This window comes from Phocoena sinus, chromosome 2 (genome assembly GCF_008692025.1).
Source record: "Phocoena sinus isolate mPhoSin1 chromosome 2, mPhoSin1.pri, whole genome shotgun sequence".
NCBI classification, from domain to species: Eukaryota; Metazoa; Chordata; class Mammalia; order Artiodactyla; family Phocoenidae; genus Phocoena; species Phocoena sinus.
The window spans coordinates 61,440,027-61,466,885 of record NC_045764.1 but is presented as its reverse complement, the minus strand read 5'-3'; the positions used below and the strand labels follow the sequence as shown (position 1 = coordinate 61,466,885).

The 26,859-nt window shown below is 57.2% G+C and overlaps 1 protein-coding gene and 1 long non-coding RNA gene across 2 annotated transcripts; one reads left to right on the top strand and one right to left on the bottom strand.

Moving 5' to 3' along the window:
* Nucleotides 1–249: 249 nt before the first annotated feature.
* Nucleotides 250–9,163, bottom strand: LOC116749332. Its single transcript, XR_004348576.1, has 2 exons — nucleotides 8,475–9,163; nucleotides 250–607 (listed from the first exon to the last, which is right to left on the bottom strand). It is a non-coding gene; the product is annotated as an uncharacterized LOC116749332 (long non-coding RNA).
* On the top strand, nucleotides 7,776–25,298 carry CSK (C-terminal Src kinase). The gene is made up of 13 exons (XM_032623603.1): nucleotides 7,776–8,428; nucleotides 20,314–20,393; nucleotides 20,738–20,851; nucleotides 20,956–21,068; nucleotides 21,417–21,636; nucleotides 22,447–22,540; nucleotides 22,724–22,789; nucleotides 22,878–22,977; nucleotides 23,067–23,157; nucleotides 23,648–23,721; nucleotides 23,808–24,003; nucleotides 24,112–24,198; nucleotides 24,445–25,298. Exons 2-13 carry the CDS (start codon nucleotides 20,379–20,381, stop codon nucleotides 24,625–24,627), a joined length of 1,353 nt encoding a protein of 450 aa, XP_032479494.1. The 5' UTR covers nucleotides 7,776–8,428; nucleotides 20,314–20,378; the 3' UTR covers nucleotides 24,628–25,298.
* The last annotated feature ends 1,561 nt before the right edge of the window (nucleotides 25,299–26,859 follow it).

Genomic DNA, 26,859 nt, shown 5'->3' with positions numbered 1-26,859 from the left:
TCACTTATTCACTCAATACACGTTTACTGCTACAGGCTCTGTTTGCCCCATGGAGAGACAATCCCTCTCCTCTCCACCCAGGCACCCGCTCTTCAGAACTAAACTCTGAGGGCCTTAAAAACCAAAGGGAAGGGACATGTCCCTCCAGGTGCCCATCCCTGTCTCAGGCAGCTTCTAAAACCTCCTCAGCTCACGGAGGATCTCCTCCCTGCGTGGTTTCAGCCCACTCTTCCAAAAGCTCCCCTGATCTCAGACACAGACACACAAGTTTATTCACAGGTACAACACCTGGGCAAGAGGATTTGCATGTGATTTGCAAAAGCTCGGCCTGAGGCGTAGCAGCACCCAGCTGTTCTCCCTTTGCAGCCCAAGCCAGGTAAACCTCCTGCTTCTTCTCCTTGCCCACCCCCATCCTAGGCCAAGTGTCCAACTTTTGTACCGTGAAGAACCCAGAACCCCTTTTCGGCTTTCCCCCAAACAGTTCCCATGAGAAAGGCAGAACAACACCAACTGGGTTTCCAATCTGTGCAGCTGAGCCCGGGGACTTCTGGGTGGAGGCTGGTCCAGCTCAAAGATGGCACGCAGCAGGATACGGTCTCCAGGCAGCCTTGAGGGGGAAGCATCAAACTTTCAGAAGCTTTCCGAGCCCAGGACTCCGGGTACCAAGAACCAAGGAAGCTCGGGCTCTGCCTAACCCCAGGGGCTCTGGTGCCTGGGAAGTAGTACACATGCCCTCAATATTTGGGGAATGGATGGAGGAGGGTTACTGTTCACGAGCCATTGTGAAACTGTAGGCTCAGGAACAGACAAAAGCCTCAGGAAGCTGGACTTAGAGGACAGCAGGGGAGAGCCAGTACTACACAGCCTGTTTCAGGAGTCAGAGAAAAAATATTCGTCTCACTGCCAGTGAGTTCAAGTGTGCCTGGGGCCAAAGCACTGTGCTAAGTGATTAGCTTTTCTTCTTCTCTGTTTAGCATCACAAGTGAGGTGAACCTCTCATTTTAGAGATCAGGAAACTGAGGCTCAGAAAGTTATATGACCTTTACTTAAGGTCACACAGCTGGGCAGGAGTGAGGCCAGGACTCAAACCCAGAAGCTGTTAAAATAAATTGGGTGAGAATGATACAATGGCATCCTGAATCCTTCCTCTCCTACGCAGGGTCTGGTGGCTGAGTTCCCTCATGGAATCCCCTTCAGTTCCTTTTCTGCAAAATGGAGAGAATAATGATACATACCTTGGAAATATATTACAAGGATTAAATGACACTTAAGACATGTAAAGTGCTTAGGACAGTGTCTGGCATATGGTAAAGCCTATATCGGTGTTAACTATTGTTATTATTATTATTAATTAAAATTCACATCACTCCGTCATTCAACCAACATCTGAACACCATGTTTCAGCCTCCAGTGGCAGACCAGGAAACTTGCACAAAGCAGGTAGTCAATGCTACAAAGCTGAGAAGAGGGCCCACTGAGGGGCACTGCAGAGGGGAGTGATCTAGCCTGGGGATTTGGGAAAGGCCATTGCAGCTTCCTGGAGGACAAAAAGCCAGTCAATTCTCCATCAACAGGAAGAAGTGATCTTTTAAAAATGCAAACACAGGGCTTCCCTGGTAGTGCACTGGTTGAGAGTCCGCCTGCCGATGCAGGGGACACGGGTTCGTGCCCTGGTCCAGGAAGATCCCACATGCCGCGGCGGGACGGCTAGGCCCATGAGCCATGGCCGCTGGGCCTGCGCGTCCAGAGCGCAATGGGAGAGGCCACAACAGTGAGAGGCCCACGTACTACAAAAAAAAAGCAAACACAGGGACTTCCCTGGTGGCACAGTGGTTAAGAATCTGCCTGCCAACGCAGGGGACACAGGTTTGATCCCTGGTCCGGGAAGATCCCACATGCACAGAGCAACTAAACCCGTGCGCCACAACTACTGAGCCTGTGCTCTAGAGCCCGCAAGCCGCAGCTACTGAGCCTGTGCGCCACAACTACTGATGCGCGTGCACCTTGATCCTGTGCTCCACAACAAGAGAAGCCACTGCAACGCAAAGCCCCCACACCGCAATGAAGAGTAGCCCCTGCTCGCCTCAACTAGAGAAGGCCTGCGTGCAGCAGCGAAGACCCAACGCAGCCAAAAAATAAATATTTTTTTAAAAATGCAAACACACAGCTGAGGCATTGGCGAAACCCTCAAAGAGCAGGGTCCCTCTGCCCTGAGGTGGACACAGGAGGCCCTGCAGGCTCTGGTCACTGACCTCTGCTCCCAAGACTGCCCCCCACGCCCTGCACCTCAGCCCATCCTAGCCTCTTTCTGCTTCTCCCAAAGCTCAACCCCTTCCAGCTCCAGGGCCTCTGCTCCTATTATTCCAGGTATCTCTCCTCCTGCAGGGTCTGAGCACTCAGGTGAGGAGGGCTCCTCTGCTGAGCACCTGCATCGCACCTGCACATCCCTCCTAGTAACTCTCATCACACCGTTGAACATCTGTGCCCCACCAGACAGAACACTGCAAGACCAAGGACCAAGGAGGAAAGAAATATGTGCTACCTTACTGGAGGAAATATGCCTTCCTGGAGGAAGGCACCAGATAGTTCGCAGGGATCCCAGGTTCCTTGACCAATTCACGTCATGAACTTCGTTCTGCATCTGCCTGCTCCAGAGAGATTCTGAATTGCGAAGCCCAGACCCATGACCTTCAAGGTCAGGAGACCAGCCAATTAACCCCTGTGGTGTGGTCGAGGAAGCCCTATGTACCGGCTGCCTCAAGCCACAAGAGTGAGGTCCTCCAGCTCTCAATGGCCTCTCGGTTGCGTCACCACCACCGCTAACACCACAAAAGCCAAAAAGCCACCAAGCCATCAGCACCAAGACTTCTGCCACCGTCATGGTGGAAACAAACAAGCTTCCTTAGAAATCCCCTTAGAGCAAACTGTTGTGGTAAAGAGAAGAGACTTTAATCTGACATTAAAAATGTTTGTGCCGGGGCTTCCCTGGTGGCGCAGTGGTTGAGAGTCCGCCTGCCAATGCAGGGGACACGGGTTCGTGCCCCGGTCCGGGAAGATCCCACATGCCGCGGAGCAGCTGGGCCGGTGAGCCATGGCTGCTGAGCCTGCGCTCCGCAACGGGAAAGGCCACAACAGTGAGAGGCCCGCGTACAGCAAAAAAAAAAAAAAAAAAAAAATGTTCGTGCCTAGTAAGTGTCCAGTAAATATCAGTATCATCATCAATAATAATAATAAAGTATCGGGCACGTAGCAGGTGCTCAGTAAATGGTAGTTCCCTGGTCCCAAGGGGACAGAAGTTGGAGTTCGTTGACAGCTGCCCACCCTCCCCATGCCCAGGGCCTCCACCTGTGCACACGAAGTCAGAGCTGCAGGAGATCACCAGATGCAACCCTTCGGTACACAGGAGGGGAAACTGAGGCCTGGATGGGGAGGACTTGCCCCAAATCAGAAGCCAGTCTGTCCCTAGAACCTGGGTCTCCCAGGCCAATGCCTTGTCCTCGTGATAAACTCAGCCACCCAAGAAGGGAGGTTTCCAATGCATGATGCCTCTGGATGCAGGTGTCCTCCCAAGGACAGCTTTGTGAGGGTGGGGTCTCAGGCCCCTTGAGGAGAACACAGGGCTAATCTGGAAGGTCACGGCTTTGCCTCTGAATGAGGCAGGCGTAGCTTCTTGCCTTGACGGAGCCCACGGAAGCCAGCTCTCCTGCGGGTCAGGAAGGGAAAGAGATCACGGGGGAGGCCCATGCTGGCCCCTGGTTCCCTGAGACTTTAGCAGCTGTGGATATCAGCTTGGCCACTCCGCCGAGTGGTCCCTGATGTTGAGATGGCCACTGTGGCCACTTGCTTTCTCCTGCTTCTGCCCTCCCCTAGGCCTCCCAGGCCCCAGCACTGGTCCAGTCTCACCAGCTACCTTCCCTGAAGCCCCCGTTTGCATTGCTCCTACCCCTCGACCCACTCCCACAGGTCAGTGAGACCCTACAGCAAGAAGTGGCATTCACACCCGGGCTGAACGATTCCAAAGCCCATGCCCTCTCCGCCTGGCCTCACTGCCTCCTAGGTGTCCCCAGGTGCTGTTTCCTGTTGGTGCTTCCTTCCACCTTCCACAGCCTCTCTCTCCAGGAGGCTCATTCCCCCAAGGGCCTGGCAGGAGCTTCCTGTGGGGATGGTGATGACGAGGTTGAAGAACAGCTCCTAAAGCAGGAGAGCCGGCCTCTGCAGAGCCACCCAGAGGTGCTGTCAGAGAGGGAAGCTGCCCACAGTCAGCTCAGCCTGAGCACCTGCTCTGCAGGAAGTAGAAGGGGACTTTGCTGGAAATCTGCCTTTAATCTTGGCTTCCTGTTTTCTGCCCTGAGGGACTGCCCAGACATCTGAGTTTCAAACTATTTCACACCAGTTTCTCTAAACTGTCATTTCAGAGCAAAGAGGCTGGGGGAGAGGAGGAGGCAGCATGGCGGGAAGTCCTTTCCTTCCCTGGGGACCCTGGGATCAGAGCTCAGTCCACCCATAAAGGTGCTTAAGCTCTGGATTTCTGGCTACCAACCCAACTTTTTATCGAGCTACTGCAGTGGCATTGTGTCATCAAATGCAGTCAGAAGTCCTAAGCCCTGTTCCCACATCCAGGGGTCTCAAGCCTCCCCTCTTTTCTCCATTCCCCCAAGGTGGGGACAACAGCTCAGCCTGGGAAAGCTAGCACTTGAGCCTCCCTAGCAGGGAGGGGCTCCTCTTAAATTTCCTCCCCTATCCTAGAACCCGAAGACTCTTCTCTGATGATTTCCTTTCCTAGGGTCTGCTGAGAGGGGAGGCTGTTTGGTGCCCCAGGCTTTGGAGGTCCTCAGATTGGAACCCCCATTCTGGGAGTGGGACTCTGGGAAAGTTCTGAGTGCTTCAAGCCTCAGTGGCCTTGTCCGTAAAACGTGGCTCCAAACGCCATCTTGACATCTCCCTGTCTCACAGGTGTCTTAACCTTAGCTTGTCCAAAGTACAGCTCCTGAGCGCTACCCCCAGCCTGCCCCTCTCCCAGGTCCTCCCTACCTCAGCAAAAAGCACCAGCATTTCCCCATGTTCCAGCTGTACCTAAGGATCAGGCCCCCTTTCTCCTGGGGCCTCACTCCCCCAAACAGCCCATCACCCAGAGCTGCCACGTGGCTCCCTTTTGTCCACTGGGGTCCATGCCCATCATCACTGGCCATAATATGCAAAGTCTCCTCACTGGTCTCTTGACCTCTGCTCAATCGTGTCACTCCCCTGCTTAAAAATCCTTCAGCGGCTCCCCAGCACTCATGTAATAAGATCCAAACTCACGTAATAAAACCCCCGCCCCATAACACCCTACCAGATCCAGCCCCTTCCTCTCATACTACTCCCCCTCGCTTGCTGGTCTTGTCACCTTGGCCTTCTGGCTGTCCCTTAAGCTGCTGGGCCCTCTGTGTCTTTTCCCCGTCCCGCGCTCTCCTCCGTCAAGCATTCACTGCCCCCATGCCACAGTGTCTGATTGCCCTGCTTATTTATTTATCCCATGAGGGGATAACCACATGGTTATCCACAGTGGTCTTTCTCGCCCTTTCAACTCCTGCATCCAGGATAGTGCCAGGCACTTAGTAGGTGCTCAGTAAGTATTTGAGTGAGGGAATGAATGAATGAATGAATGAATGGTGGTGAGGTTGGAAGTTCATTGGCTCTTCCACTGGAGGATAGCTCTGTGGGGCAGGACCCTTTATTGATTTGTCCCCTGTGCCTGGGGTTCAGGGAAGTTAACAAATTTATTGCATTCTACCGTGAAGAGGTGGCACCAGGAGGCAAATACAAGTCTATTTGACTCCAAAGTTCACACTTAGGCCACAGCAAACCCAGGGGAAAACGTCAAACACGTTTCGGGGGGGTAAAGGAAAATGCATTGGTGAAAAACTGGGACAGGGATTAGAGCATTTTCCACATATCCCCACAGCCCTTTCCCATTTTGCCAGCTGATTCAGTCAGGGGAGAGGAGATATCAACTTGGCCCTTCCAGAAGCCTTTGCAGAGCTGCTGAAGTGCTTTCCTTCAGGCTGAGAGATGGCCCCATCCGGTCCCACTTTATCATTCCATCTTGACCTCAGCAGAAAGAAAGGGAAACCAGCCAAGCTGAACACCCTCCCCACCTCGCCCACCCCTAGGCCATTATCTTGCTTCATCTGCACCATCTCTTGTGAGACAGCTGCATTTAAGCTTGATCTTACAGAGGAGGAAACTGAGCTCAGGGACGTTAAGTAACTAGCCCAAGATCACACAACTAGGAAGTGGCCCAGCTGAAATTTAACTTTACAATTTGAATCCCAAATCCATGCTTTTTCCCGTTACACCATAGCTATCTCCGAGACTTACTGGATGTCTCCTCAAAGGGCAGTGGTGTGACTACCACTTCCCTCCTTGAAGGGCTGGCTCCTTTCTGGAAACTGGCCAAGGGGTGCATTGGGTCAGAGGGCCATCCTGCAGTTTGTCTGGGGAGGCACACCCAACTTCTGCTCTTTGCAATGTACAGCCACGCTGCCTTCTCAACTCACTCTCCTCCAGGACCCTAGTCCCTCACTTATTTTGAATTTCAAGACTTTGCCTGTACACCTCATTTTCCCCACCACAGAATGCCCCACCAATCCTGACCCTTCCTTCAGGGCCCAGTCCCTAGGGAGTAGCCTGCCTCCTTGTACCCACACTGGAGTCTCTGGTCTCTCCTCCATCATTGCCCCCGCCCCCAACTCTATGCTCCCCCCTCACACTCACACACTCACACACACACACACACACACACACACACACACACACACTGTCTGCTCCTGAGCTCAGAGCAGATCACGCCCTGCTCCTCGTTAACAGTAATATATAATAACAGGCGATACTTAGCTAAGGGCTAACCATGTGCCGCCCACTGCACGCTAAGCCCTTTAAGCGTATTAACTCATTTCCTCCCCACAAAACCTTAAGAAGTTGGTGCTATTACTTCCCCCATTTGGTAAACTAGAGCACAGAGAGGTTAAGTAACTTTCCCAAAATCACATAGCTACTGACAACTTCCTCACTGCTGCCAAGCTGAAAACAAAGTCCAGGAAAGTTCCATAAGGCCCTTTGGATCTCTCTTGTCTCTGGGGCTTGCAGGGACCCCATCTCCCACTACTTTCCTGGACCCACACTGCAAACTGCGGCCGTACTGAGCTATTTATAGTTCCCAGAGCCATCAAGTGCTCTCACCTCTCCCTACCTTTGTCCATGCTGTTCCTTCTGCCTAAGGTCCCAGCTCTGTGAAGTCTCATTAGGCCTTCCCTCTTTTCTGCTTCCTGTGGACCTTGTACACCACTTCTTCACTTTTATCAGTTATCTCTTGGCGCTTGTCTGTTGGCCTGTCAGTACTGGGAACTCCTTGACGGTAACGAAGTGGTCCTACTAGTAGACTCCTGAATTGTCACATTCTCAGCGCCAGGTAAATGCTTGTGAATCTATAAATGCTGCTGTGAGTGAGGCCCACTCTCGACAAACAGATCCGAGGAGAGGGGACCAGGCCTGGCCTCAATCGCTTCTACATCGGGGGAGCCGCGCCCGAGGAAGGCTTGGAGGTTGCTCCAAGGCGGGCTGGTCGGCCCTCGGTGAGGGGGCCTTCAGGATCCTTCAGCGCCAGTGGGCAGGTGGGGGCAGGGCGTGGGCGCGGACACACCCCCCCGCAGTGCCCCCGGCGCCCGGCAGGGGGCGCCGCCCCGCCGGCCCACGCCCCGCGGCGCGCCGGGCCGGCTCCCTCGCGCAGGCGCGCTGCCGCGGGCGGAGGATCCGGGCCGCGCTTCCTCTCGCCAGGCCTGCGAGCTTCCTCCCAGCGGAGCCCAGGGCGAGCCGAGCTTGGCCGCCGCCACTGAGACCGCTGTCGCCCTCTAGCTCTCGCCCCACCCCGCACCCTGCCCGGAGGTCTTGCCGGGGTGGGGTCCGAGCGGGGCGATCGCCCGGCCGCGCCGCCGTCGGGGCCATCCCCCGGCCAGCGGTCCCTCCCGCCCCAGCCAGCCTGTGGCCGCCGGAGCCTCCGGGACGTGGAACGCGGGGACCCCCTGCGGCCCCGATCCAGGGTCCAGGGCAGCCCCGGGCAGCCGGCGCGACGTCCCCAAATCGAACCTCTGTGGCGGCTTTCGGAAGCGGAACTCTACCGGGGCCGCGCCGGCTACATTGTTTCCTCCCCCCGACTCCCTCCCGCCCCCCTTCCCCCGCCTTTCTTCCCTCCCCGACCCGGGCCGAGAGGCCATCCCCCTGCCTCTGTCTGGCCGTCCCTCCTCCCCCTCCTTTCGCACCCAGACCTCTTTGTACCGCACCACCCGGGGACCCCTGCGCCCCTCCCCTCCCCCCTGGCCGCATGGACTGCCCCGCAGGCCGCTGATGCCGCCCGCAGCGAGGTGGCCCGGACCGCAGTGCCCCGAGAGAGGTGAGTGCCTGACAGACCTGGAGGAGGTGGGCGTCCGAGTGCTTACCGGCGGGAGGTGGGTGGAGGTCGCTCGTCCCGCTTCTGTTGCTTCTGTTGCAGCTGCCGTGGCGTCCACACCCATCCCCCACCTCCCTTACACCCTCCTTCCCGGGTTCGAAATCTCCCGGGAGTCACTGTCAGCCCAGCCCGACTGGGACGGGAGCGCAGGAGGGAGGTACTACCTTTCGAGCCCCACAGACTTGTCTGTGGCCACCCCGAGTCTGTCCTCCCCCTCTTGGGGGGGCTGGCTGGAGCCTGGAGGGAGGGGGTCGGCGTGGGCCAGGGCCCAGGAGAATGGGCGGTTTTCCATTCCCGGCCCAGGGCCTCCCTGCAGGTTCCTTGGCCTGCCTGGTTCTGACCCCTCCCGCATTCCCCTGCGGAGCCCCTGCCGTCTCCAGGAAGCCCAGGGCCCAGCCACCTCCCTTGAGCCTGCCAGAGGTTGAGCCTGTCACCCTCGGCCTCCCAGAAGACCAGGCCTAAGCCAAGGGACCTCTGACCCTAGGGTGGGGAAACTGGGCTGGGCCTCTGTCCTGGTGGAGGTGACACTGGGCATTAGGACCATGCCCCACCTCCTGGCAGCCTTGTCAGCCCCTTTTCCCAGGCTCCTCAGGGCCCAGCCAGGTGTCAGGAAGGGGCGTGTCCAGCCACTAGATTCTTGGAGCTTAACTAGGGGTTTATCTTCTCTCCTGTTTTGTAGACCGGGGGACTGAGGCTTAAAGGGGGAGTTGCTATCCCAGGCCTCTGGCAGAGTTAGGCTGTCTGTCCTTTCATCCCCCCGGCCCTGCAGAGCTGGACTGCTGTGGGCAGAGAGAAACCAGCCAGGTGCCTTTACCCACCAGGGACATAAGCCCCCAGCTTGGCCCATGGGTCCTTGTGGGGTGAGCACGTGCTCCCCTACAGAGGGCTAGAGAGAAGGGAGAGGGCTTCCGGCCCCGGCTCTGCCTGGGTCTGGGCTCGGGCAGTATTGGCACTGCCCGTGGGATTTCCCCCTGGTGCCTGAGGCTGGGTCCCACTGAGGGATGCGGTGAGTGTGTGGGGCACCCATGGGGTGCAGCCCTGGTGCTGAGCTGAAGCAGCCTGGTGGTCATTCCTGACCCCTCCCTCCTATACACCTTTGGCTCAGCTGGTGAATGGGATCTGGATGGGGAAGGCGAGAGCCCTGTTTCCACAAGGAGCACCCTTCAGCCTTGGCATGGGAACATTGTCAGAGTGGGGACACCCAGGGTGTCTCTTCCAAGCTCCCTACACCCTGGTGTTCCCAGTGTCTTTCTTGGTGGGGCCCCAGCAGGAGCAGGGTGAAGGCAGCAGGAAGGAGGCTGGGACTGTGGCAGGATCCTTTTGCTGCTGGAAGTGTGGGAGGTTCCCTGGAGGATACTTAGCCGTGTCTGGGGCCCCTTGGGGCTGCTAGCAGTTTTGTCCCACTTAGGCCTCTGCCCTTGATTTAGAGTTGTTTCCGGTTGCCCTGACATGCACAGTGGAGGGGACACAGATGTGTTGGGCCTGTGAGGCTCCCCTCACCCAGCCCTAACTTCCTTGCCAGCCTGAGGGCCTGGGGCTGAAGCCTGACATGGTTGGACGCCTGTGAGCTGTTGGGTGCAGGCCGGGGCCCCAAGACCCTTGTAGAAAGGGGTCTGGCTTCAGGCAAGCATGTGTGCAGGGCTTCACTTTTTATGTGGCGAGCTTGGTGTCTTCCTCCCTGCTCTTCTCTCTGCCTTGGGTCTGGGACAGAGAAGGACCAGAAGACGGTCCCCAGCACTGCTGCAGAGGGCACCAGGCCCCAAGGGGTTGAGCCATCACAGAGCAGACCAGAGTACAGGCAGAGACAGAGGCCCAGGGCTCACAGTGTGACGTGGCCGCCCCAACAAGCCTGATCTGGCAGGACGGCTTGGGTCCAGTCCTGAGCTTGTTCTTTGGGAGGTTTTGAACCTCATTGGCCCCAAAGGTGTTTGGTCTGGGAACAAGAAGGTAGGGAAGCACCCTCATGTGTCTGAGGGGCTGTCCCAAATCAGAAAGGCCATCCCTTGATGTCCCAGACACCAGGACCAGAGCTGGGTGGCAGGTGGGTCCCCAGGAAGCAAATCTGAGCTCAGAAAACTACGTATGTAGGTAAATAGTATTAGGGTTCTTAATTTAGAAAGTAACAAAACAGCACTACAGAAAATTTAGAGCACAGAAAATTCACCCACTGTTTCTTCACCGGCACAGTGACTGTTAGTATCTTGGAGCTCCCAGCCAGTCTTTTCCTGATCTTTTTTGCTTTGTCGCTGTTTTCATTTGGGTATGCGTGCCATCACACCTTTTTTCATTTAATACCATATCTGGGCATTTTCTCATGTTGCTACACAATCTGTGCAACTTTGCTCCTAAAAAGCTACAAAATATTCCCGAAAGCTCTGCCGCAGCAACCTTACCCCAACCCTCTTACCAAGCTTGTGCATTGTTGTTTCCCGTCTGTTGCTGTTGTAATTGTTGTTACTGCAGGCCCCCAAAGCAGCTGAGGGTATTGGAGAGAGTGGGCAGCTTGGCACCCAACCAACGTGATTCCAGGCCCAGCTGTGCCATTTAGGCCAGGGAAGAGGGACCTTGGACAGGTCATCCTTTGAGCCAGAGTTCCTTTATATACACAACAGGGACGGTGATAACCTACTTCAGAGGGGAGTGTGCGGACACGGAACTAACTAACCAAGGTACTAGAAGGTGCCTGGCACACCCCCTGGCATCCACTAGGCGCTCTGTGAGAAGGCGTAGGCTTTGCTGAAGGAGTGCCCACTGCAGGCTGCCTCAGCGTGTGCAGAGGACACCTGGGCCAGGGCTGGCTGATGGCTTACCTAGCCAAGGGTGGTCTCTGCCCAGGGAGCCCTTCAGAAACCCTGTGTTCAGAAACTGCTCTGGCCAGTATCCTGTCCCCCATCTCTGCCTTCCCCCGTCCCCATCACCATGTGGAAGGTGGGCTACTGGTTGGTTTCTGGGGCCTGGCCCTACCCATTCTCCCTCTGTTCTTTCAGCATCAGAGCTGAATGGACAAGGCTTTTTCTCTGAGAGCCTGGCTGCCTCCTGTCCCCCAGCTTCAACTACTTCCTAGGCCAGCCCCACATTTCCCCAGTGGAGATAGAGGCCTACTTTTCCTGGGAAAACTGAGTCTTAGCAAGGAGCCCCGGCATCCGGAGCCCCAAGCCAGGGACAGCCATGCCAGCCTCATCCTCCTGCCCAGTGGCTGGGGAAGGGAAGAAAGTTGGGGTCAGAGGCAGAGATTCTAGAGCCTCCCAGCTGGGAGTTGAAGGGCAACATAGATGGTCCACAAATCACTAGGGAAGTCTTGTGTGTTAGTGTCCTTCTCTTCAGCAGGTGCTCCCCAGGTGTAATCTGAGCGTGTACTGCTGTGACATCGCTTACTTCCTCTTGTTCCACGTCTGTGGAGATCAGAGAACTGGGAGTGCCCTGCTAGGGTCAGCCCATGGACAGTAGGAGGAAAACAGTCTCAGCTTGGCACTCCCAGGGCCTAGGAGACCATAGCCCCAGCTGACCCTGGTATGGCTCAGGACTAACCTAGGTAGAGGGTCCTCCCCAATGTGGCCCATTCATTGCAGAGGGCTCCCAGGCACATGACCTCGGACTCCGGCCACCAGACTTTTGCCTTTGGAGTGTCCCCCTCGTCCCTGGTCTTGGCGCAGGGGAGGCGGGCATTACAACTGCCCTCCTGTCCCACAGCTCGGGCTGGGATGAGGTCACAGGGTGCGGTCCTCTCCAAGATGCTGGCCTGGCTGGGGTGAGCACTTTGGGAGTTTCTCAGTGCCCCCCCTCCTTGGTTGGGGACAGGATGGGTGGAGGAGGCAGGCCACCCTCCACACCAGGCAGGGAGCACTGCCTCCCCTCCTCCTCTCCTCTGGGTCCCTTCATCCAAGGGCTGGAAATAGAACCCGCTAAGTAATGATTAAAGTCAAATTCAGACCTAAAAATAAAGAGCTGGTGAGGAAGAGCTAGTGTGCTCCCTGCGTGGCTGAGGGGAGAAGCAGGCAGGGCGAGGCTCGCTTCGGGGGGCCAAGCCCTGCTACCCGGGAGAGGCCAGAGCCTGCTGGGGGACCAGGAGTACTCCACTAACTGGGGGGCGTCTCTTGTGTCAGGCATGATGCAGCCCGTACCAATCAGGGTCAGACTGGCAGGACCAGGGAGAGAATCCCATTTTTCCCGTGGAGAAACTGAGGCCTGGGAGGGACAAGTGGTTTGTCCAGCGACTGTCCAAAGAGCTCCCCTTGGCAGGCCCCCAGGGACCTGAGGGCCCCATGCAGCCCAGCTCGCCCTTCTGCCAGCTCAGTTTCTCTTCCTGGTTTTGAGGTACTGTGATGAGGGTAGCTTCTCATCACACACCAGCTCTGTACGCCTCAGTGGGACTGGGCCTCCAACCGCAGCTTCCCTCCGCCTCCCCCTCCCCCTCCCCTTCCGTGGTCTAGGCCCCTAGAAGCAGGAGAGGCTGCCTGGTGCCCCCCTCCTCCCCGCGGGTCCTCCTCTGCACAGTCGGAAGCCTTGTGGGTGGGTAAAAACCTGGGTGTCATCTGACGCCTGCACACCCAGGCTGCTGCTTCTCAGCCCTGCCCAGCCCAGTTGCTTGCTCCCCAGCCGGCCGGACGTCTGTGGCCCATGCTGTCAGGGAGGCTGGAGGGGAGAGGAGAGAAGGAACCCTGAGGCCCCCCTGCCGACCAATAGCAGAGGCCAGAGTCAGAGAGGAGTCAGTCAGTAGGGAGAGGCCTGTGGTTCCAACTTCCTGGCAGGGCTCCGGGGAGCTCAGAAGCTGGGGATCTGCGTAGGCTAGAGCAGCCAGGAGGGCTTCCTGGAGAGGAAGGGCCATGAAAATCAAGAAGCGTTTGAGAAACAGACAGGGTAGGGGCAGAGGTCCTTGCTTAGAGCTCCTCCACTCTCTAGGGCTGCTGGCTTCTCTAGTTGCTGTGCGAGGCACGGTATGGCACATACTCTGTGCGAGGCACGGTATGGCACAGATGTGACCCATCCTTCCCAGGGCAGGAGGGCCGATCTCTGGGTGGACCTCCTCTCAGCTGCCCACTCGCACCTCTCTGTCCAGGGTGTCATCTGTCTTGCCCAAGGAAAGGGTGGAGGGGTTTTCTCCCGACCAGGTTCAGACAAATCTGAGCTGAAATCTTTGCTCTACCCCTTGGAAGCTGGGTGATCCTCCTCAGCCTGGCTCCTCCTCTGTCAAACAGATCAGCAGTAAAACCTCATGGGGTTTTTTGGAGGATTAAGTAACTAAGGCAGGATTGGGTCAGTAGGCTCTCACTCTTCATGCTTTCATTTTTACAGTCCATCCCGTGGGGCGAGGGTGTTGGTAACCCTTCTCCCTACACTGGGTAGCAAGACTGTACGTCCTTTGAGTTGGGCCCCCTCAGCTTTACCTTCTGAGCCATGTGTTCTCGGGGTCCCAGTTCTGAGATGGGGAGACCAGGAATCTGGTGGCCAGCTCACCGGCCTCTGGGCCGCAATCTCCCCACCTGTAACGTGCCTAGGGGACTTTGGGGTGAGGGACAAGGACGCTCTGGTTTTGAAGGGTTCGTTGGAGGTGGTTTTTAAGGGTTCATTGGAGGTCAGTGCTGAGAGGCTGTATGTAAATGTAGGCAAATGAAGATGCAAAGACCACAGCCTGTGCTGAGGTGGGTGGCGGAACAGAGGCCTGGAGTCCCCACTGCCCAGTGCATGTAGGTAATTAGGCTCCTGAGCGGTAATTAGAAACCTTTCTGGGCCAGGAGTGTCAGCCTCAGGCTGCAGCAGCGCCTGGGGAAGGCGGCTCCCCTTACTAGCCTCCTCTAGCTCCAGGCCCCCCCCCCCAGCCATTGGGGGGCAGGAAAAAAGCCAGTGAGTTGCTGTAATTTGGTTTTTAGCACTTTGCAGCCATTAAACTCACCCCTCCCCTTAGGGCAGGGGTGCTGGATGCTGAGGGAACCCTGGGGGTGAGGGTGGGGCAGCTCACACTGGAGACAAAGTGGGACCGTCCATCCTTCCAGCCCTCTCCTGACCCCCGGGGAGGTTCAGGCCTCTCCAAGGGTCTTGTGCCCAATTCTGCAGCTGCCCAGCTGAGGGCTCTGGGACCACCCATCTGGCTCAGTGGGAACCAGCCTCCAGCCCATGGCCTGGTGTGTCGCCAGGGGCATCACAGTGCCGTCAGCCTGGGTGCCCTGTGCTTCTAGAACCAGAGGTGGGGCTGATTTTACTGCTGCCAAACCAGCCCAGCTGCTGTTGGTGCCCCGCCCTCCTCAGGTGTCTTTCGGAGGGGCGTGGCCAATCAGAAACGCAGAGCTGTGTGCCAGACTGCCTGGGTTCAGAGCCTCTGTTGACCCTCACCCGCCTCACCCTGAGCCTCCTCCAGCCTTCATTAACTCTCTCTGTACCACGGTTTGAAATCCTAATCCTGGCCGGATCTAGCACAGTCGCTTCTACCTGAGATCCTCCCCTCCCCTCCCCCTCTTCCTGGAAGCCTTCCCCAGCGGCCTTTGTCTGTCTCCTCTGCCGAGGCACCAAGCACACCTGGCCCTGGCTGACCAGCTGGTAGCCAGGAGGGCTGGAGCAGGGCTGGGCACAGAGGAGAGATGCCGAGTAGCATTCCTGGGGTCCCAGGGGCAGGACCTCCTGGGCCCTTCCCCCCTCCTGTCCCTCCTGGCCACCACACATGGAGCTGGGCTCACAGGGAGACTCTTGAAACAGTGGCTCAAAGAATAAGAGGGCAAGGTGGACCTGCTTGTTGCCTCTGGGGGCTGCCCTGCCCCGCAGAGGCTCCAGCTGGGTCCTGTGGCAGGACCAGAGTCTCTGGGGGCCATGGCCCCCAGAGTTCCCCCAGGTCTCTTGTGCACTTCCCTTTTCAGTGGCTATTTTTAGCTGGGTGTAAACAGTTACTGAAGGCTCCCACGCCCCATTAGGCAGTGGAGTTTTGGTGAGGGGGGCAGGGCAGGAGCCCCTTAACCTACACTGGCCCTCAGCACGTGCTAGGCCTCAGCACGTGCTAGGCTGTGAGGGTCTACAGCTTCCCCAAGGCAGGGAAAGGGCAGTTGCTGGGCTTCCCCCCTGCCTGCCAGCCTGGGCTCCCAAGAAAGGCCTGCCTGAGGCTGTGGTCACTGACCTCAGCGCTTGGGCACAATGCCCAGCCTGTTCCTGGGACCCCAGCACAAGAACTCCTGGGAGCAGGGTTTGGGGCAGGAAGTCGGAGTGAAAGCCCCCTGTCCCCCAGCCCTGTGGGGGTGGGGTGGCAGCCGCTGTCCCTTTGGGGTTAAGTATAGTCCTGTCGGTTATGGGACCGCAGTGTGGTGCAGCCAGCCTAGCTCCCCCTGTTGTTTGTTGGTTCATTCATTCATTCAGCACTAACGTGCTGAGCAGCCGCCCTGGGCCCGGCTGTCCTCCTGCAGGGGCTCCCGGGCCAGGGTCAGTGAGCTTCTCGCTGGAGCAGGGGGCATGAGAGGCTCTGGAGGCCCGGAGCAGCCACCACAGCTGGGGAGCCACGGAAGGCTCCTGGCACAAGTGGTTTTCAAAAAGTTATTGATTTTCTTACTAATCTTATTTTTAGGGAGAAGGTAATAGATGCATGTGGTTAAAAAAACAAAAGTTAAAAGAACAAAATAGCAAATATACAACGAACAGTAAGTTTCCCTTGAACTTGATACTTACTACTCCTTCCCATTCCCAGAGACAACCTCTGTTATCAGTTTCTTCTATCTTTCAGAGATAATCCGTGCATATCTAAGGTTAGGGGTGAATGGTATGTCCTTTTAAAAAACAGTAATTTGTAAAATACCATGGGTGATGTCCTGCACCCTGCTTTTTTTTCGGTCTTTGAGTATTTCAGACCTACCAAAAAGCTGAAATAATGGTATAATGAACACCCATGTATACTTTACCCAGTTTCACCAGTTCTTAACATTTTGCCACATTCGCTTTACCTCCTCTTTTATATACATGGACATATGTGTATACGTATTTTTTTTTTGCTGATTTATTTGAGTGTTAGTTGCAGGCATCGTACCTTTCTCTCCTGAGTACTTTATCGTGTATCTCTTACATAATCACAGTACCATGATCACACCTAAGAAAATTAACATTAATTCCATAACATTATCTAACATTTTCATTTTCCCAGTTGTCCCCAAATGATCTTTACAGCTATTTTTTCCCTCTGATCCAGAATCTTATTCAGAATCACTCATGGAATCTTGCTATCATGTGTCTTTTCTTTTCTTTTTTTCTTTTGCAGCTTTGTTGAGATATAATTGCGATTTAATGTTGTGTAAGTTTAAGGTATACAGTGTGACGATTTGATATATGTGCATATTGTGAAACGATTACCACAGTGAGGTTACTTAACACTTCACCTCACATAATTACCATTTTGTTGTTGTGTCATGTTTCTTTTGTGTCTTGTTTAATCCAGAACATTCCCCAGCCTTTCTTTGTTTGTTTTGTCTTTTATGACATTGACTCTAAGAGTCCAGGCCGGTTATTTGGTCTCTGCCTGCCTACGTCTTCCTGATTGGAGTCAGGTTAAGCAGCTCTGCGGGCCCATCGCACAGAGGATGCTGTGCCCTCCTTAGTGCAGGAGGCACGCGGTGTGCGCCTCTCATTATTGGTGATGCTTAATTTGATCACTCGGTTAACGAGGTATCTGCCACATCTCCCTGTGGTGGAGGTGCTTTTTCCTCTCTCTGATTAATCTGGAGGGTGGTACTTAGATGCCATGTCACTGTCCTATTCCCCCAGCAACGTTTCCTTCGTGACTTGAGCTGGCTTTTTGCCATTTCTACTTACTCTATCATGGGGAGGTTTCTGTATCAGCACCCGGAGATCCGTCCTGGCCCCATAACAGCTGGAGTTGTGTTGTTGCCTTTTCAGGCTATCTGGTCACATATTTACTTGGTTCTTTATTAACGGACATAAAGGTTGTCTCCCAATCTCTTGCTACAACAAACAGTACTGCAGGGACTGTCCTACTACATTTTCTTAGGCACACGTGCAACCCCTGAAGGTTGAGTGGAGGTTCCTTGGGTAGAGAAGGGGGAAGGAGTGGAGAGGGAATGCCAAGGCGGGAAGGTGGGTGGGGTACCAGGGTCCTAGGAGCAGCGGGTGAGAAGGGGATCTGGTTCAGGTGCTGGAGAGCCAGTGAGTCCCAGAAGGGTCAAGGGACTTTCCCAAGGTCACACAACAAGTTGGTGGCAGAGCCAGGAACAGGACTCAGAGCCCTTGACTCCCTGGACAATGTTCCTGCACTTCTTCCACAAAGTGGCCTGAAACAAGGTTCACATAACCCTGGAAGGGCCCCTCTGTGCCTAATCAAGGCCTGACTAGAGGCCTAGGTTCGCAGTAGCCCCTCCCAGCCACTCTGACTCTTGGCCTCTGACCTGGAAGGGGATAGCCCAGCTGGACCCTCAGAGCCCTAAGGACGGGACCTTCCTGGCCTCGTGACTTCGCCAGGGAGGAGCCATCAGAGAGGGTCTGCAGCTCCTGCTGGCAGGATTTCTGTGGGAAGAAAGCAGGCTTCAGAACAGCCCTGGGAGCTGTAGGGCTGTCACCAGCCCATTGTACAGATGGGGAAACTGAGTCCTGAAGTCATAGCCAGTAGAGCAAAGGGGAGAGTCTAGCTCCTCCCTCTCATTTCCACATCTGTCAAAACCCAGACCCTCAAGGAAGGCCACCCTGACCCTCCTGGCCTTGCCCCTTCCTCTGAGCACTGCTTGATTCTCCCTCTTCCCTTGCACTCTCTTCTCGAGGCCACTGTGGTCCCCGCCTGCTGGCAGCCCCCGCATGGTGCGTGCACATAAGGCAGGAGGCACCAGGGCTGGGGGTCCAACTGGCCTGCTGGCTCAGGCACATGACATCTGCGTGGGGCAGGATGCTCACTGGAGGTGTAGCCTCAGGTGAGGCCACTTGCCTCTCAGCCTGGCTCATCTGTAAAATGGGGATAATAATAGCCTCTCCCTCTCAGTTGTCAGAGGATTTGATGAGCCATAACGTGCCAAGGACAGGGCGCAGCACAGAATAAGTGCTCAGCAAACAGGACCTATTATTATTTTTGTTATTATCATCTAGTCAGTGGGGAGGCGGCAGCAGCAGCAGCTGCAGGCCTGCAGGGGAGGGAGTGTTTGCAAACTGACAGCTGGGAGGGTGACTAATGGTGCCTCAGCCTCCTCACCCTCTCTCCCTTGGTGGTGGTGAATCTTGCGAGGGAGGGGGAGGCGAGGGGATGTGGAGAGCTGGCAGAGCCCCTATTCAGAAGGTCTTGAAGGTTGGGGACCCAGCCAGCCACAGAGGGACCCCAGTTCAAGTTCTGGACCATCGCCCCTAACTAGCTGTGCGACGTAGGGCAAGTTGTTCAAACCTCATGAGCCTCAGTTTCCATTTCTACAAAATGGGGGCAAGAGGAGCTCACGGCTCCCACATGTGGTTCTTGGGAGCCTGGAGGTGCTTCCTATACTCATGGTGGCTCAGTCGTGTCAATGTATGTGTGTGTAGGGGAGTCCGGGCTCATCCTTCTTGTGCCCCAGGCTCCCTGCCCAGATGGCAGAGGTTGACGGGCTGCCCTTGGGACAGGAAGCACTATGTATGCCGGGAGGAAGGGAAGCCTGGAAGTGGGGCCTGGATGCAGTGGTGCTTCTCCCCACCTCTGTTCTCCCCGGCTCCTTCTGGTCTCCAAGACCACATACTCCCCTGCTGAGGCCCACAGACCCCATGGCCCTCAGAAGCAAACCCTGTTTCCTCACGTCAGCGTTTGAAGCCCCCGCATCCCTGCAAGTTTTGTGCCAGGCGGACCCAGTACACACGGTCTCCTGCCGCAGACTGACAGGGTGCTCAGACTGTCAGGGTCTGTTTCCCGCCCTCCTCACCATGGGCTTCCAGCCTGGGATGCCCCTGCCTTTTTTAGCCCTCTAGCCTTCAGGGCTCAGCTCCAGCGCTCCTTCCTCCAGGAAGCCCACCTAAGCTCTGCAGTCCTCACTCACCTCACACCCCTAGGCACTTGCCCCCTTCCAGTCACTGCATCCTCCAAGGGGAGTCGCCATCCTGCACTGGAAAATCCCCTGACTGTGGAGTTTATACAAATGGAATCACAAGGCATGTGTGCTTTCTGTCTGGCGTCTTGGTTAGCATGTTCAGATGCATCAGTGTTGTTTCCTAGCTGTAGTTTATTCATGTTTACTGCTGGCCAGTACTCAGTGAATGTACACAGTTTAGCCGTCTCACTCCTCATGGGCGTCTGGGCAGTTCCCAGTGTGAGGTTTGCTACAGACCGTGCTGCTGTGTGTGCTCTTGTACCTGTGTCAGCAGTGCCTGCCCTGTTCTCTCTTGGGTGTGTGCTGGGAAGTAGGGCTGCCAGGCCATGGGGTTGGCATACATTTGGCTTCAGAGATACTGCCTGGGTGAGTTTTTATAGGTGACAGAACTAAGAGGCCCACAGAGGACAAGGGACTTTCCCAAGGTCCCAAGCACCTTCCCCAGGTTCACAGCTGCCCTGTGGTCCCCCACAGACCACTTAGCTGATATCCAGCCATGGGGGGCTGGTGGGGCAGGCACTACTCACCCACTACGCTTTGTAGCCTCTGTTGGTCACTCCAAGGGCTGTAAGGCCACGATGGGCTCAGGGTTGACGGCCCTCTGTCCTTGGGGGTCCTCAGCCCTCATCCCCTGCCTCCTCCCCTGCCCCGTGCCCTCAGCCTGCTGAGACTGGAAAGGACAGCCCTTGCCCCAGGTCCCAGCTCTGGAAGCCTCTGGCATCTGTTCGCATTGCTATGGGGAAGGAGTAGGGTCTCAGTGATGGAGGGAACCATCTCCTCTCACAGCCTTCCCTCAATCTTCCCCTCTCCCCACAGCTCTCATGGTACCAAGTGACAGGTTGGCCTTCCTGTGACACGGGGATACCAGATCTTCTGAGAAGATGTCGGCAATTCAGGTACTGCAGGGGCAGGGGTCTAGGGCAGTGGAGTATCCCCACCACCACCACGGGGGTGCTGAGAAGAGTGAGAATGAGGATTCAGGTCGATTCATTCCCCTTTTCCCCAGTCCTGGCTTTCAGCAAAATGGAATTCCAGGGCCCACTGTCAGATGCACGGCCCTCAAGATGGGAGCACAGGTCTGGGGGCCGTGGGGAAGTCTCAGCTAGAAGACACCCAGAGCTCTCCAGGGGGAGGGCACCTCACCCAGACTCAAGGAGGCCAGCCGAGAGGCTGTGACCTTGAGGGCTTGCAGGTGGGTGGGGCCCCAGGCTTCTCCGCCCACGTGTCGCCTGCCCTGCAGGCTGCCTGGCCATCCGGTACAGAATGTATTGCCAAGTACAACTTTCACGGCACTGCTGAGCAGGACCTTCCCTTCTGCAAAGGAGACGTGCTCACCATTGTAGCTGTCACCAAGGTAACCAGGGACTTCACACCCCTACCCACTTCCTACCTCTGGGTTTTGTCTCCCCTGCACGGGAGGGTGAGCCTGAGAGCGTGTCTGGGCTCCCCTCTCCCCAGGACCCCAACTGGTACAAAGCCAAGAACAAGGTGGGCCGTGAGGGCATCATCCCAGCCAACTACGTCCAGAAGCGGGAGGGCGTGAAGGCAGGCACCAAGCTCAGCCTCATGCCGTGAGTACCTCTGGGTACGGTTGGGAATTCCCAGTCTGGGAGGAAGGAGGACGGGGAGCCCTGTTACCCCTAGAAGAGAGTCCGGAGAGCAGGGAGGCGAGAGTGAGGGGCTGGGATGTCTGTGAGGGCCTCTCGAGACGAGGGCAAGGGCATGGGTGCCGGACCTCAAAGGGGAGGACGGAGCTAGGAGAGCTGAAGAAAGAAGGGCAGGAGGCAGAGGCTGAGGGCCTCCAGAGCCTGTCTGAGCCCTGAACTGTGGAGTGGTGCCAGCCAGAGGGAGGGCCTTCGGGAAGTGGAGCCTGGCAGTGCCCTTGGGCCACCATGACCCCAGGCCTGGCCTCCCCGCAGCTGGTTCCATGGCAAGATCACGCGGGAGCAGGCAGAGCGGCTCCTGTGCCCACCAGAGACAGGCCTGTTCCTGGTGCGGGAGAGCACCAACTACCCCGGGGACTACACTCTGTGCGTGAGCTGCGACGGCAAGGTGGAGCACTACCGCATCATATACCACGCCAGCAAGCTTAGCATCGACGAGGAGGTGTACTTTGAGAACCTCATGCAGCTGGTGGAGGTGAGCGGAGCGCGCCGGCCCTGGTTCCGGCTACAGTCCCACCACTCTAGCTGGATGACCTTGGGCACGTCCTGCAGCCTCTGCGAGCCCACGTTTCCTCATGCCTCGATAGAGCCCGTGCTGTGTGCCAGCGTTGAGCTCTGACCCCACAATGCCTGCCCAGGGAGGTGGTACCCCAGTTCATAGGCCAGGAAACAGAGGTTCAGAGCGGTTAAGAGACCTGCCTCTGGTCACACAGCTGTGACTTGGAGGCGCCAGGACTAGAATCTGAGTATTCTGATCCCAGAACTAGCTTCCTTCCAGCCACTCATAGAGCTGTATGCCCAGCTGTGCGTACGTAAACATGTCCTCCTGAGCTTCACCTTGATGGCCCACATGTCCCTGCAGCTCCCAAGGCCATCTCTACCCCAGGCAGCCTCCAGATGCCTCCTGTACTCACTCTCAGCACCTTCCCCCTGTTGGCCTGGCTTGGCCTATGACAGGGGAGGGTCCTGTGCACACCTGGCTAGAGGCTGGTATTAGACTGAGCCAGGGCTTGTCCTCTGCTTTGGGATGCTGGTGAGGCCCAGAGTGATCACAACAACCCGGTATCCGTCCAGCACCTGGGTGTGGGGTGGCATGGGAGATGGACCATGTGTCTGGGGCCTCCCTAACCCCTGCTAGAAATGGAGAGCCCTCCTGACCCAAAGCAACTCTGGGCTGGGTGGGACCGGCCTCTGCTGCCATCTGGTGGTCAGACCAGGGCAGTGCACGGGAGCCGCGGGTGGTACACAGGGGGCTGGCCCTGATCGCCTGCCCTGCCCTCTACAGCACTACACCTCAGACGCAGATGGACTCTGTACTCGCCTCATCAAGCCAAAGGTCATGGAGGGCACCGTGGCGGCCCAGGATGAGTTCTTCCGCAGTGAGTGCCACCCCCCCACGCCCACTCCTCACTTGCCCACCCGCCTCCTCCCACCCGGGCTTCCTGGCACTACCCCCTCCTGGAGGCTCTGGGAACCCCACATAAGTCACAGTCCAGTCTGCTTCTGCTGTGACCCTCGCTCTGGCTTCAGCACCCCTCACTCACCACCCACTCCCCCCACAGGCGGCTGGGCGCTGAACATGAAGGACCTGAAGCTGCTGCAGCCCATTGGGAAGGGGGAGTTTGGAGGTGAGCCAGAGAGAGTGGGGGCCCTCGGAGAGGCTGATGACGGGGGGAGGGAGGGTCCAGGAAACGACCCCCAACTCTCTTGCCCCAGACGTGATGCTAGGTGACTACCGAGGGAACAAAGTCGCCGTCAAGTGCATTAAGAACGACGCCACTGCCCAGGCCTTCCTGGCTGAAGCCTCGGTCATGACGTGAGTTGGGGCAGGGGGTGGGGAGGTCACCCGGGGCCAAGAGGTGATGGGGAGGCTTGGCAGGCTCTGACCACCCCGTCCTGCCCCAGGCAACTTCGGCATAGCAACCTGGTACAGCTTCTGGGCGTGATCGTAGAGGAGAAAGGTGGGCTCTACATCGTCACCGAGTACATGGCCAAGGTGTGTGCCTGCCCCGCGATCCAGCTGCCAGCCTGGAGCTAAGCACTGGGGCTCGAGCCTTCCAGCTGCCCCAAGCCCCCCACCATACCCTTGGGCCCCTGCTCCCTCAGTCCCTTCTCTCCAACTGGTCTTTGAAGTCACCAGGGCTTGGCTTTTGTCTTGACTCATCATTTATTCACTACGACCTTGGAAAAGTTGTGTCACCCCTCCAAACCTCAGGTCCTCATCTGTGAATGGAGGTAGTAACAAAGTTTACCTCAGAGATTTATGAAGATTAAGAGATAATGCATGATAATTGCTGAGCACAGCGTCCAGTGTCCAGACTCTGATATTCCTTCAGTAGTGACGTCCTGACCTCTCCCCTGCCCCTCCCCTCTCCTGACACCTCCCTTGAGAGTCGCCATTTACCCAGCCCCAGGCCCACTGTTCCCAGGGTCTAGAGGGCAAGTCTGACTTATAGGGCCTGTTGGTCTGTCTGTCCTGCCCCCAGGGGAGTCTGGTGGACTACCTGCGGTCTCGGGGTCGGTCGGTGCTGGGCGGAGACTGTCTCCTCAAGTTCTCACTGTGAGTGAAGCAATGCCTGATTGGGGGCGGGGGGTGGCTGCTATGGGATCCCTGTCTGAGAGGACATGTGGCTGGCTCGCCCCCAGAGATGTCTGCGAGGCCATGGAATACCTGGAGGGCAACAACTTCGTGCACCGGGACCTGGCAGCCCGCAACGTGCTGGTGTCCGAGGACAACGTGGCCAAGGTCAGCGACTTCGGCCTCACCAAGGAAGCTTCCAGCACCCAGGACACGGGCAAGCTGCCAGTCAAGTGGACAGCCCCCGAGGCCCTGAGAGAGAAGGTGGGCGCGCCTCTCCTCAGGGCCTGAGCAGTGGTGGGTGGGGTTCCCGGGTCACCTGCACCCCCCAGTTCCCAGGACCTGACACTGCCTCTCCCATCCACGTGGCAGAAATTCTCCACCAAGTCTGACGTGTGGAGTTTTGGGATCCTCCTCTGGGAAATCTACTCTTTCGGGCGAGTGCCTTATCCAAGAATTGTGAGTGTGGGCGCTGGGGCTGGGTGGGGCTTGGAGCAAGGGAGGGGGTGACAGGGAGGGGGACCGGCTGATCCCCACCTCCCCGGCCTGAGGCCTAGAAGCTGCAGACCTGCCCTCGGGACCTTCCAGGCGCTCCCCTGGCCGGGGCTGAGGCGGAACTAGGGGGGTTCTTGGAGAGCAACGCTGAGTGGGGGGTCCCCTCGGGGTCAGGCCTTACACCGATGCGTACCACCCACCTGCCCGCAGCCCCTGAAGGACGTTGTCCCGCGGGTGGAGAAGGGCTACAAGATGGACGCCCCCGATGGCTGCCCACCTGCAGTCTACGAGGTCATGAAGAACTGCTGGCACCTGGACGCCGCCATGCGGCCCTCCTTCCTGCAGCTCCGTGAGCAGCTGGAGCACATCAAAACCCACGAGCTGCACCTGTGACTGCCGGCCTCCGCCCAGGTCGGGGGCCTGTGGGGACTGAACCCAGAGAGATTGCGGACCTGGTGCCCCACTCGCTGGGCCCAAACCCGAACTGAGCCCAGCAGGACCGTGGGCCTCTTTTCTCTGTCGCAGCCTGCGCCCCTTCTGGCCCCCGGAGACCCCGCCTAGGCCTGGCACCTTCTCTCATGGACCCACCTGTGGGGCTTTGGGAACCCCGCCCAAGGGCCAAGAAGGGAGGAGGCTGAGGAGCCCTACTGGGGTCAGGCTCCCCCTGGCCTCCCGTATCTCGCCTTCTTAGAGTTTTATCCCTTTCCTTTTTTGAGATTTTTTTCCGTGTGTTTATTTTTTATTATTTTTCAAGATAAGGAGAAAGAAAGTACCCAGCAAATGGGCATTTTACAAGAAGTACGAATCTTATTTTTCCTGTCCTGCCCACAAGGGTTGGGGAGACCAGGCCCCTCTCTAGGGACACATCGCCCCAGCCTCGTTCCCCACCCCGTGTTCCTTGTCCGTGTTGCCTCGGTCGCCCCGTGTCTGTGCTTGACCATGTTGCACTGTTTGCATGCGCCCGAGGCAGACGTCTGTCAGGGGCTTGGAGTCCGTGTGCCGCTGCCGCCCGCCCACCCGCCGGCCTTGTGAGATGGAATCGTAATAAACCACTCCATGAGGACCCCGCCGCCCAGTCTCGGCGCTTCCTCCGCCGAGCCTGCCTGTCCCACCCGGCCTCCCATCCCCGTGCCATCTTGTCCATCCCCCTGTCTCTGTGAGTGAGGCTGTGCTTGCCCTGTGAGTGGGGCGGGGTGGGGAGCACCGCGGGCAGATGTAGCCGCCGCCTTATGTCAGCTGCACGAGCGAGTGTCCTGTGTCTGCCATGGGAGAGCTCTCACTACCCGCCTCTCCCAGTGTCCCGCTGCCAGGCAGGTTTGGCCCTGAGGCCGCCCCGGGCTTGGGTCCCGTCCACAGGGTGATGCCTGGGCATCCCGGCCGCCTCTCCTGCCGTGTTGTTCAGGCCCTCAGCACGAGGAGGGCTGGAGCCACGGACGGGGGAGAAAGCCAGGCCTGACCAGCTGGAGATGGGCTCCCCTTGGTAGGAGGCAGGATAAACGTCTGGTGCTTCAGAGGAGATGGTGACCTGGAGTGGGAGGGGGAAGGGGAGACTCTGATACGCTGGTGGTTCTCACAGTCCGCCTAAGATGTAGCACTGCCGCCCCGTCCCCAGCCCTGTGTGTGCCCAGCCCCGTGCCTGAGGACACAAAGGTGGGGGGGGTCTTCCCCACCGCACCTTGTGGGGCACAGATGGAGAACGCGGACCAGCCATGGGGTTTTCTCCCCTCAGGTTCCCCAGGGCCAGTGGTCAGTGTGGAACCTCTGAGGGCAGGCTCACCTCATTCACTGAGACAGGCAGCAGGGGTGGGGTTCCCCTTGTTGTTGGCACTCCGCGCCCGCCTTTCCTAGCCAGCAAACCCTGAAATCCAGGCAGTTCTGACCTGGCAGTACGCCTCGCGTCTGCAGCTCCTCGGCCCACCGTGGTCCAGCACCATCACCTCCCACAGCCCAGTGTTGCCACTCCTCACCTCCCCGAGTCCGTTCTGTCTGCACACAGCCAGACTCATTTTTCTAAAACTAGACTTCATTCAACAACAAATATTTGGATACCTGCTGTGTGTAGGACTGGGGTTCAGCAGTGAGCAAAACAGACCCCGTGGAGTTCACAGTTGGGAAGACAATCACATAGACAATTACAAACTGATAAGTGCTGTGAAAGAAACATACATCCTGGGAATCGGGCCTTGACTGTAGATCAGGGAGGGCTTCCCAGAAGATGCAGCGTTAGAAGGATGAACGGGAGGGTAAGGGAGTGGGTAGCAGCATACCAAGAGGGAGGAGCCAGCTGGTCCCTGCTTCCCAGAAATCACTGGAGAGGGGAACTGAGCCTGCCATAGGTGTTAGCCACAAGGAGGTTGCTGGTGACTTTAGCAAGACCTGAGCTTGCTGGGGGTGGATTCCAGATCACAACGGCTAGAGGAGGTGCGAGGAATGCGGGAAGGTAGGCAGTCTTTGGAGGAGCCTGGCCGTAATGAAGAGGAGAGGGGGTGAGAGGATATTTAAGGCAGCAGAGGCTTGAGCAAATCTGACCGCCAAAGGGAAGGACGTTTACCTTGGTATAGCGTCCACATACTGAGAGGGAGGCGGAAAATATAGAGGGGAGGTCGTGGTAGTGATTGAAGGTGG

Bases quoted from the DNA above. Each gene is read 5' to 3' on its own strand.
- CSK (XM_032623603.1), top strand. The intron at 22,790-22,877 runs GTGAGCCAGAGA...CTCTTGCCCCAG, and splicing joins TGGGAAGGGGGAGTTTGGAG to ACGTGATGCTAGGTGACTAC. The intron at 22,978-23,066 runs GTGAGTTGGGGC...GTCCTGCCCCAG, and splicing joins GCTGAAGCCTCGGTCATGAC to GCAACTTCGGCATAGCAACC.